This window comes from Nomascus leucogenys, chromosome 1a (genome assembly GCF_006542625.1).
Source record: "Nomascus leucogenys isolate Asia chromosome 1a, Asia_NLE_v1, whole genome shotgun sequence".
Taxonomy (NCBI): Eukaryota; Metazoa; Chordata; class Mammalia; order Primates; family Hylobatidae; genus Nomascus; species Nomascus leucogenys.
The window spans coordinates 67,647,498-67,658,590 of NC_044381.1; the positions used below are offsets into that span (position 1 = coordinate 67,647,498).

The 11,093-nt window shown below is 46.6% G+C and overlaps 1 protein-coding gene and 1 long non-coding RNA gene across 14 annotated transcripts in view; one reads left to right on the forward strand and one right to left on the reverse strand.

The window, feature by feature from the left end:
- Positions 1–10,673, reverse strand: part of NIN (ninein) — a 115,167-nt gene extending 104,494 nt beyond the window's left edge. For 6 of the 13 annotated variants that reach the window (XR_004029616.1, XR_004029618.1, XR_004029619.1 and 3 more), the window contains exons 1-3: positions 9,496–9,520; positions 8,952–9,005; positions 406–609 (exon numbers count right to left, since the gene is read on the reverse strand). Coding sequence is in view for 8 of the 13 variants with exons in the window: in XM_030810315.1 (XP_030666175.1) it covers positions 406–588 (183 nt within the window). In the remaining 5 variants the exon portion in view is untranslated. Of the gene's footprint in view, positions 1–405; positions 610–8,951; positions 9,006–9,495; positions 9,711–10,636 lie in introns of those variants that run through there. The other 7 variants (XR_004029617.1, XR_004029620.1, XM_003267671.3 and 4 more) reach the window with 3 other exon arrangements.
- Positions 84–2,041, forward strand: LOC105739264. The gene is made up of 2 exons (XR_001115193.2): positions 84–483; positions 1,712–2,041. It is a non-coding gene; the product is annotated as an uncharacterized LOC105739264 (long non-coding RNA).
- Positions 10,674–11,093: the final 420 nt, after the last annotated feature.

Sequence of the window (11,093 nt, forward strand, 5' to 3'; positions counted from 1 at the left end):
AATAGCTTAATTGGGAGTAAAAGTCATAACAATAACTTTCTTACTGCATTTTCTTTCTCTTCAATGGAAATCTCACCCTCCTCCTTTCTGTGCCAGTGATGAATGTGGAGTCAATAAAATAAACCACAAAGAACAAGACAAAAATTGGAAAACATCCTTTCATTACCTCTTTTTCTTTATCTAAGATGCTCAGTGTACACCATAATTCCAGAGCACAAATTAAAGCAGGCTCTTGCCACCCTAGCAAACTGGACTGTGATATCACACTCATTACATTCTTCTTTTTATCATGTAACAGCCAGGATGCTAGAAACAAGTTGCAACATGTGTGGTCTGCCCCGCCCCCAGCACCCCGGCAGAAACCGCACCCCACTTCCCATAGTCATGTTCTTCCCCAGACCTTACCCTGCCCAAGAGGTTGTCCTGAAGTAACGTCTGCTGCAGCACTGGGGCCACCTCCTCCAAGCTCAACATGTGGCAAAGGTCGGTGAGTTCCTCCTGCCCCAGGGACCCTGTGCCCGTCGTGTCAAAACTGTCAAACAGCTCCTTGAGTCGGGCCTCATGCTGGTCCTGCTCCACCTCATCCATCCCATAGCCCACAGAGCTCACCTGTGTAGGACAGAGACAAGGACAGGTTGTGGCAGCCTCTCCAATCCTACCGTGGTCACCCCCTGGCACATTCCCCTTCTCTGTACCCCACCAGTCTCTAGGGAATGCTCGGGAACACCCAGTTTCTGATGCACCCCACAGCAAGACCCCCAGTCTCTGTAGGACCAGCCCTGGCCAGTGACACTGCTGCATGCACTCACACCAGGGGCATATACACAAGGTCAGATCACACTGGGAGCAACATTAACCAGAATGAGAGGGTCACATACAGTAGAAGACACCCTCCTCTCTTGCCTGGTTCTCAGGCGGACAGTCAGACTGCCAAACTCAAGGCTGAAGGTAATTCTCTCCCAGCTCTTCTAGCCCAGGATTTTAAGAAGGTGAAAAGCCACTTTGACAGCAAGACTATTCAAGTGAACTAATTGTTAGCGCCAGCAGACTGCATGGTCAGAGCTTCTATGCTAGCTGGCAAGCTTTAGACAACCTGCCCCGATGTTGCAATCGGTCAGCGTGACCAAGCTGATTCGTTCTACTTCATTCAGCTTAGATGGGCCCCATCATAGCTAGACTGGAGGGCTGCAGCAAGAGGCACTGGATGAATACGACGTCTGCTACAAAACCACCTCCCTGTTTACATGAAACTAAACGCCTTTTACATGAGTTTCTCAAAAAGCAACTCAATTAACTTCACTGGTGCAATTACATGAGGTGTGACGGGAAGAATATTCCCCGAAGCTTGCTTTAGTGCTAGCGAGTTTTAGGTAATGCTTAGTTGCCTAGAGAAAAGGGAAGACACTATTTCAACCTTTCAGACAGTGAGGTTTAAAGGAGCCACAGACTGGTTTATATGAATCATACAGCATCTCAGGGAACCTCCACTCACTAGAGCATCTCATCTCTTTATGCCTGGTTAACCTGTCTTCCGTCTCTCTCACCTACCCATACTCCAGGCTTTCCGTTTTGCCACCTTCCTTAGGATCAGTAAAAACTTGGAGACGTCAATAACTGAGTCATTTTTGTTAAAAATATACATCATAAAATTCCAGATAGCTCGTATTTTACAAACGAAATCTGTTTGTTTTTTTTTTTCCTTGCATGACAGTTCATTTTTAACGTGCTGGATTTTCCGATGAAAGCCTGAAACCTGCACATCTGAAGGTGCCTTCGCCATGATGCAATGGATGCCAAACATGACATACACCCTTGGGACGGTGACCTCAGCCACCTGCAACAAGGCTCTCAGAACCAGTCCCTTGACTATAAAAAAAGCAGCAGCTTTCACTAACCAAGCATCTTTAATCCAAGCCAAATTAGAGAAAACTCTCTAATTTAGAGGTGATCGTCCGTATGGCAGATCATTACAACATGAAAAACGTGAGCTAAGATGTTGAACACAGCCAGAACTGAAAATAAAAGACCTTTCTGAAACAAATCAGTGTTGCTCTACGTTGTGTTTGCTTTCTTTCCATAGACAGCTGTTCAAAACATGACAAGCTACAACAGGGCCACGATCTTGCCAGGGGTTTCAGCAGAACTGGGTGGATACAGAAGATAAATGTGAACAGCTTTGCCACACAGCTCGGTTTTTACTGGGGCCACTCATTAAAGTAAAGCAACATGGCACAATTTTGGTCCAGGTTCCTGGTCTTGGACAGGTCTCTTCTCCTAATTATCAGTTTTTCTGTTACTAAGGTGCTGCAGGCTCTGGCTGTCTTCCCAGGATTGGTCTGTTGGGTTAACTAATCACTATGTAAATGTTTTCAAAATAAGTTGAGAGTGTTATATAAACATCAAAGCCTCAGAAAAGAAACACCAAGTTGTTATGCAAAGCCACAGGAGTTAAGAATTTAGACAAGGCCAACACTTCGCTAACGAGATTCACTTAGAGTCCACCAGTTAATTGTCAACTAAGATCTGCTGAGAATCCCCAAGGTGCTCCAGGATTTTCAGTGTTGCCATAGCTCTTAGTCTCACTGAGTTTTACAGGCGCCTGGGCTGTTATCTGACCGACTTCATAAAAGCAAGACTCTTCTTTTGCTTGATTTTGCATATATGTTTAAAAACTCAAAAGCGAAAGAATTCTAACACTTTCCTTTTTAAAAATTATTTTTAAGGGGCGGGGATTTGTCCATCTTAAACCAATGAAAGAGAGGAATAAAACACTGATGTACTGAGAAGCCCTGATCTTATCCACGGTGTCGAATGTGATATACTATCATGCCCCACTCTTTGGGAGGTCACTGGATTTTCACTAAATCAAACCTCTTTCATTTTATGGCAGCTTTCTTTTCTTTATCTCTTTATTTCATCTCCTTCCTTCTCAAAACATTGTGCTTGACTGAAGGGGAGACAAGCACCACCCCTGTGGAACAAATGCTCACGCTGAAACATCCAGGAGATGTTACGCATGGTGACAAGTTGTCAGTGCTCATCTGGCACAGAAGGCATTTTTACTGGTTGATATTATTTCCCAAATGTTCATCAGTAATTTCAGGTGCAAGAATTTTTTTTCTCCCCACTTGGCAGAAAGTTCTTTAACGGTAAGATCCACGCTCCTATTTCTTTTATATCCTCCCCCAAATGCATAGTACAGTCAGTCTGTTCTTCACGCCAGGGATTTGGTAAATATCATGGATTGACTTCCTGTATGGATCACTCCTTGAGAGGAAACGTACCCTAAATGAGGTATACAGAAATGGGCATACGAAAATTTTGGAATGCCTATTTCTTACACCTATACACCTCCACTTCCCCCATCCCACCCTTCCTCAAAGGCACTTTCAGCCTCATAAGCAAGAAGTAGAAAGCCAACACCAACTGCCAATCTGCACCGTGCAGCGCTGTCTGAGGTTTAATTCAATAGGCTAGTAATTAAGTAAATGGATTCACAAACTTTGGCTGTGTTGTCTTGGTATGGGATGAAACTTTGGAGGAGAATCTATACTAAAACCTTTCTCAAGTCCCCTCAATTACAGCATGAGAATAACAATATCCATCTGGAAGGTTTGTTGTGAGAGTTAAATGTGGCAAGCAAGCGAGAGTGGCTAATCCCAGAGAAAGCTGATACAAGAGAGAATTTAAGATAACCAAAAGAATACCTGCAGCTACAAAGGAGTGGTAAACTGAAGAGGAGCTAACAAGTGAATCATCTACAGATCCAAAGAAGCAAAGCAGGAGATGTGAAATGCTATAGAACAGACTGAGAATGGGCAGGGAGTGTACTATGTATATAAACATCATCATATTACTAAATGATAATGGCAGCAGGTAATGTTCAGAGCTTCCTCTCTCTTTAAAAGCAGGTTATTAATAAATTTAATGTCAAATAAAAGCAGAAAGCTGCACTGTAATTGGGAATTACTTCTGAACATTTACTATGAGTCTGGCCTAAACTAAGTACTTTATGTATATCATCTCGTTAAATCCTCCCAATTCCTAGAAGTGGATATTCTCATTTTCCCATGCAAGATGTAGAAATTGGGGCTTGACAAAATTAAGCAACTGTCCAAGGATACAGCACTAATCTCCTTGAACAAAATGAGGGTGGAGCCAAGATTTGAACTCTAGTGCGACACTCACTTACATTATCCCTCAGTCCTACACATGCACACAGAACACATGAATGAGACCTCTGAAATGATGCCACTGGCAAACCACTTATCTCCACCTTTATGTGTTAGCCAGTTGAACAGTACTAAGTAGTAGAAATCCCCACAGAACACTCCATGGCCACAGACTTTTCCAAATTGGAATTGAGAAGCAGAGTTCCTTCCTCTCTACCTCTCTTGATCCATTTATTGAATAATTATAGCCTACAAGGCACCAGGGATATACAAATAGAATACACATTCCTTTTTTTTTTCTAAAGCAGCTTTGAGATTTAGGGCGTGAAAGAAATAAATTCTTATATAAAAATGATCATGAAGCGTCCCATATCTTCAATAATGGGCATTGTCCAGGAATTGGTAATTCGTAAATGACTTCCCCTGAATAAACACTTAAGTATGTATAATCTGTGCAATCCAATGCTTTTCAGAGTCAGACCCTAACTGGTACCCAACAGAGGCAGGAATCTTACTCAGAGATTAAGAAAGTTACATTTTGAGTGAGAAATTCTCCTTCAAATTGCAAAGAAGAGCTCCAGTGTTACGAAGCCTGCCATAATAAACCTGGGCCCCTCCTCACCATCTACCTTTCCAATCAAATTGTTAGACAGCTTTATGACTCTTTCGGAATGAAAGAACCAGTATGAGCAATATTTTGGAGTTCCAACTGGGGATGATTAAATAAGAAGCAGATGCACAGAACCATTAATCAAAACATTTACCACTCAATAACCACCCATAATGACAATTATTCTGAGCATTTTCCTTCCAAATAACTCAAAATAAGGCTGCCAAAATACTGCCGACTCTGACAGTGGTGTTCATTACCCCAGCTGATGAAATCACAGTGCCAAATAGGACTGCAAACGAAATAGGTGGAGGTGTGGCTAGAATCATGAGTGGATATGTGGATTTATGAACTTTTCAGTGTTCAACCAAGGTACAGAAAGGAGCTTGTAAGAATGACACCCCAGCTAAAGGGGACGTCTGTTCTGGGCCAGAGGGAGTGAAAAGGGGACAAAGTCTGGCAAGTGAAAACCAAATAATAAATATGCACAATGCCAGAGCCCCTAGCCCAGGCCTTTTATTTCCCATCCAGATGGTTCAGCAGCTGAAGAGCTCTGCAGAATGTCTGCATGCCCCTCTCGGCTCAGCTGCTTTCCTTGAGAGGGCATCATAATAGATGCTTTTGGACCTGTGTGCAGACATAGCTGTTGGGGGTCCACAGACCAGGCAGTGACCACCAGTGACTCATTTACTTACTCTACAGCTGATGTGATGAACACCGACAAACCCCACTTGGGCAAAGCTCTCCATTTATGCCTTTAACTTTCACCATTTGGCAAGTCGGAGCCTAGTAACGCCAATGATCAAATTAAAGTGTTTCTTTTTCTTCTCTCTTTTCTGCAAATACTTTAATTGGCTGCAAAGATTTTCAGGCTCACCATATTGGACTAATTTCAGTATAAAAAGAAAGAGTGACAAGGATAAATTCAAGTTTAGTAAAAGCTCAATAGAAAAAGCAGTTGCAGCCATTTACGAGTTTATGTAGGAGAATATTTCCGCCAAAAACCAGTGCTGCTTAGCAGCAAACTGATTACTGTCAGAATGCCTCCTCTCTGCTCAGTGTCTCACTTCTAGCTGGATACCAAAAGCACAACGATATCACTGTGAATGAAATCATGATATAAAAATATAACACAAAAGCTTAAATGCACAGGAAAAAAGTCACATTAAATAAATTTGAAAAAATGGCCGGGATCGGGGACTCACGCCTGTAATCACAGCACTTTGGGAGGCTGAGGCAGGTGGATCACGAGGTCAGGAGATCGGGGCCATCCTGGCTAACACGGTGAAACCCTGTCTCTACTAAAAATACAAAAAGAAAAAAAATAGCTAGGTGTGGTGGGGCGTGCCTGTAATCCCAGCTACTCGGGAGGCTGAGGCAGAAGAGTCGCTTGAACCTGGGAGGTGGAGGTTGCAGTGTGCCGAGATCCCGCCATTGCACTCCAGCCGAGGAGAGAGCAAGAGACTCCGTCTCAAAAAAAAAAAAAAAAAAAGAAAAAGAAAAAGAACAACCTTTGTCAACTACACTATAATATTTAACTAAGGGAATCCTATCAGCATTTATTCGAAAACGTAAGCAACCTTTATTATTTTACTGTCCTGAAGGATGTAATAAACCCATGCTTTTGTTCAACCTAATAACTGGTAGATTACCTAATCAAGTAGTTAACTCAGGTTAGCTACAGGAAAACAACAACAACAACAACAAAAAAACACCATTAGCCTGGCACAATGTGCATTCAATAACCTGTAATCAACTACTAAGTAAATTACAGAAGCAGAAAACAGAGCTGCATGTTTGTTACAAAAAAAAAAAAGGAGAAAGCTTATAACAACTTCCACTTCTTGAGCCATATTGACTCACATTAATTTAGGATGCCTGAGGCTATGAGTATGGTACCCTGAGGTGTAAGTGAAGGTGATCTTCTCTTCTCACGTCTATGAACAATATTTTCCCAACTTTGTTTTTAAAGTGAGCATTAGGGTATAGATAGATGCTTTGTAATTTTTCCATCCAAAAGCTTGAATAAATGGTTAATTGCTGACTTAAATTGCAATAAAGAAGTGTCCTAATTTCAAACAAGGATGCTCACTTTCAGAATCTCATAATCTTTTCAAAATTCTATTTTATTCATAAATAGGATAAAAATCTTTTTGCAAGCTTCACTAAGTCTCTCCATAAGCCCCTGCCCAACAGATGCAAGTTCAATAGCCAGAATTCAAACCAGATAATTTATTGGCTTACAAATGAATTGGCATCTATAAAAATAAGCCTTTTAAAAAGGCTTTATGCCGTTTAAATCCTAAAATGCTCTGGCTAAGCTTGCCCACCCTTTATCAATGTAAGACTGATAAAATGTATTTTCATTATCAACATAAAATGGAAGCATCAAGATTTTTGAAATGTTAGTTTAGAAAGTCATTTGCAGTGACATTTAAAACAATTTATTTGAACATTTGACTCATGATAAGAATACTGCCTATTAAATTAAGATTGGCTGTTCAGAATTCACTGGAGCCCTATTCTCCCCCTCTGTGACAGTTAACATCTTTTGATATTAAGGGTCATTATACATCTAAAATGAAAAAGAAATAAGAAAAAAGAACCCCACGCCATTCTGAGCAAGTGCTTATTAAAATGACTGATCCTTGACATTTTAATGCAAAGACTGTGAGTATGATGGCTTCCTCTCTATTGCCCCCTGTGAAGCCTTTCCCTGTATTGGTAATAACTTTGCCGATGTCCAACCCTGTGGAACATTCATCCTACCTTTTCCCCACTCTGTAGAATGCTTTCCTCTAAAGAATCACCAGAGAACAGGGAAAATAAACAAATATGCAAACAAATTCCCGGGCAGTTCACATCACCTCCCAAAGGACACTGACAACAGCTGAAGAGACCACAACACACAAACTGTTTTTTCAGCCAGCCTGTAATGTTCCTCCTATACACACTCTGGAAATCCTCACAGCTCCCTTCAACTCCAGAGCAAGGGCCACCAATATTCCAGGTCAGCCACCTATATAATATGCTCACACGAGAGAAGACTCAAGGTAAAATTAAACTGACAGAAAAAAAGCAATTTTCCTTGTTAGAGCATCAAGCCTCTGGAAGCATGCAAACATATGTGTATGTTATGGTCTTGACGAGGACCTAACTAAGAAACGTCGTGGTTCCAGGGGCTTCCCTCATGTGTCAGGATGGACTTTATCAGGATTCTCATCCTACAAAGCTACCACGTCAGTCACAAAAGACGACTACGCAATCTGTTTCGATGTAATAAATTCAGGAGTTGAGCTGTATGGCAAGCCCATCTTCGAAGTCCTCAACACCAGGAAAGGATCTGTCCTAGTTAGGTGCAGAAAGCAGAGCTCATAATATCCAAGTTGTCTGGAAACATGATATATGGTAGGGCAGTCTTTCCAGCCCCCATTTTGTTGGTGCCTTCACCTCGGGTTGTCAGGGCTGGGGTTAGGGAAAATGCCTGTTTCCGTCTCTATCTCTTAACTTCGCAGCGAGAGAGAGCTGTAAGCAGTGACTGTTCCCATCACCTAGTGTCCTTCTGTCAGGGGCCGCTTCGGCAGCTACAGAAGCCTAGCCGCTGGAAGCTTCCTTCCCCGACACTCCATACCTCCATGCCACACCTTTTAGGCAATAACCAAATGTCATTTTGTTCTTTCCCCTTCTCCTGGGCATTACACTGGGAAACTGTTTACGCGCATCGACCCCACACACCTCCCAAAATCTCCACTTTCCGGGCTCCAAGCAGCTCTCCGCTACTCAGACAGCTCGGGCTAACACCTCGGGTTTCCCCACGCAGTTTCCTCTTCAGCGTCTCAATCACAAGGCTGTGCGGGCGGCACATGCCAACGGAACCACCACCCCTTCTGCTCCCTCGGGGACTCAAGTCTGCTCTCGGACAGCGCACAGAAGCGGCTTTCAGCTCCGGGCAGGCGGCTGGGGGGTCGGGGGTACTGGAGGTGCCCAAACCCAGCGGTGCTGCCGGGCGGGGAAGCGGAGGTGCGGCCGCAGGACGGGCGCGCCTCCCAAGTCCCTGGCCACCTGCGATGCGTCCTCAACTCGCCTGCCCACCGCCACTACCAGAAACCTCAGACACCCCATTGTGTGGGCAGGCAGCGCGCTCCCCCGGCCCCGCCGCCTTCGCCTACCTTCTGTCGGTCTCTCCGGAGCGCCCGCACAGCCGGCTGCCCGCCTCCAGCGCTCTGCAAAGCGAAGGAGGACGCTTTGTTAGGGCTGGAGAAACGGGACAATACTTCGCAGTCGGCGCAGCGGTTCCGGGCGGGCGTCCTTCAAAAGGACGCGAATGGGGACCCGCGCGAGCGTCATTTCCATATGTAAGGGGCCAGCTCTTACAAAAGCGCGGCTCTTGGGGGCCGCGGGCTGCAGCGCGCATCCTCCCCGCCCCCGCCGGCCCGCCCCCCGCCCGCGCAGCCCGCGCCTCCGGGACCGGCCCCTCCTCCCGCCTCCGAAGCAGCCCCGTCCCCGCCTCGTCCTCCCACCCGGCCGCCGCTTCCTCCCGGCCCGCAGGGATTGCGTCCGCCCTGGCCCCGGACCCCAAATGGGAAGCCCCCGCGTGATCCGGTGCCCAGTTCGCTCCAGGCTCTCAGGGCCTCGCCGACGGCGCGGGGACAGCGCGAGGCCTCCGTGTACCCCCAGGCCGTGGGTCCGGGTCCCCGGGGTTGCGCCACTTACTGCGTCCCGGGGCTCAGGCGCCCGGCGCCGCCGCGGGAACCATGACCGCTGGCGCACTCCGGGCTTGGCGGCGGCAGCGGCGGCGGCGGGACGGCCGCGCCCAGCGCGCTCGGCTCCCGGCTCGGCCGCGGCCACCCGGAGCTCTGGACGCCGGGGAGGAAGGGCCGGGCCCGCGCGGGGAGGAGGAGTCAGGGCGACGCCAGCCCCGGCGCGGCTCCTCCTCTGCGGCCCGCGCGGCTCCGGCAACCGAGGGAGGAGCGGGCGGCGCCGCCTGAGCCCTCGCGGACGCGCCCTCCCCCTCCGAGCGCCCGCCTCCGAGATCTGAAGTTAGAAACGCCGGGGCTCCGGGTGCGGGTGGAGGAGGTTGGCGCCCCGAGGTGGCCGCCGAGCTGGGGCTGGCGCTGCCATCCTCGCCCCCTGCCTGTCCGCCTCCCTTTCTTTCCCAACACGCCTACACTCACCCGCACCGCGGACACTCGGGCCGCAGCGGCTTCGCGCAGAGGAAGGGCACCCGCCTTCAGCAAGCGGGACTTTAAGCGGGGGATCCCTGTACCTTTTTTGCTCCCGGGCGGCCCTGGATTTCCCAGCCCTCGGGTGTCGATTGGCCGTCAACGTTGGAAAGGATGTTCAGGAGGCAGAAGGGCTCTAGAAGTGACTCAGAACCCTGTAGAGCGAGGGCGACCCTCCTGCCAGGTCTACACTGCCCTCCGCACCTGCCCACCATGTCCTCACAGGCTCCCGCCCCTGTGCAGCCTTATCTGGGTGAAGCTAACCCTCGGTCGCAAGCCACACAGGACGGAAACTCCTTGGAGTTGGTGGTTCCCAGCCCAACAGTTGCTCGATATTAACTGCCTCCTACCCCTGCCCCAGAGTCTCCGTTCTCACTCCCCCATCCCTACACTTCTGATCTCATTGCAGTAAAATAGGATCCCAAGTCCAGGCCGTGGTTATCTTTGAGCCGCAGGGTTAAATGTGTTGCCCTTGAAGGATCCGCCTGATGGATTACAACCCACAAGTCTGGTTATTTTAGCAAGAAACTGGTGATAGCTCCCTTTCTACCGAGAGAACAAGCAATAGACAAGAGGAAACCAGCATTCCTTGAGAATCCAGTGTGCTAGAAACTCGACAGAAATTATCTTACCTAATTCTCACATCACCCTTAGGAGGCAGACATTATTTTGCAGATGAGGAAAATGGATCTCCCAGAAGTCAAAGAGCTTCCTCAGGATCACACAGCAGGAACTCCACAGAACTGTGATTCAAAAGCAGATCACATATCTGGCAAAATTGCATAGAACTGAATATACACTCACAAATGAGAGCACGTGAAACTCATGAAATTTGAAGAAGACATTTGAACTACACTAATGTCCATTTCCTGATTGTAATATTGTTCTACAGTTATGCAAAATGTTACCATTGAGAAAAATTGCGTGAAGCGTCTATAGGGAATCTCTCTATTATTCCTTACAACTTCATGCGAATTTACAGTTATCTCAAAAATATTTTTTAAAAATTTTAAACAGCTCAGTCTTATTCAAAAGCCCAGGCTCTCTTCTTTCAACATGGTATATAAGCGTGCCTGCAGAATAAGAGAG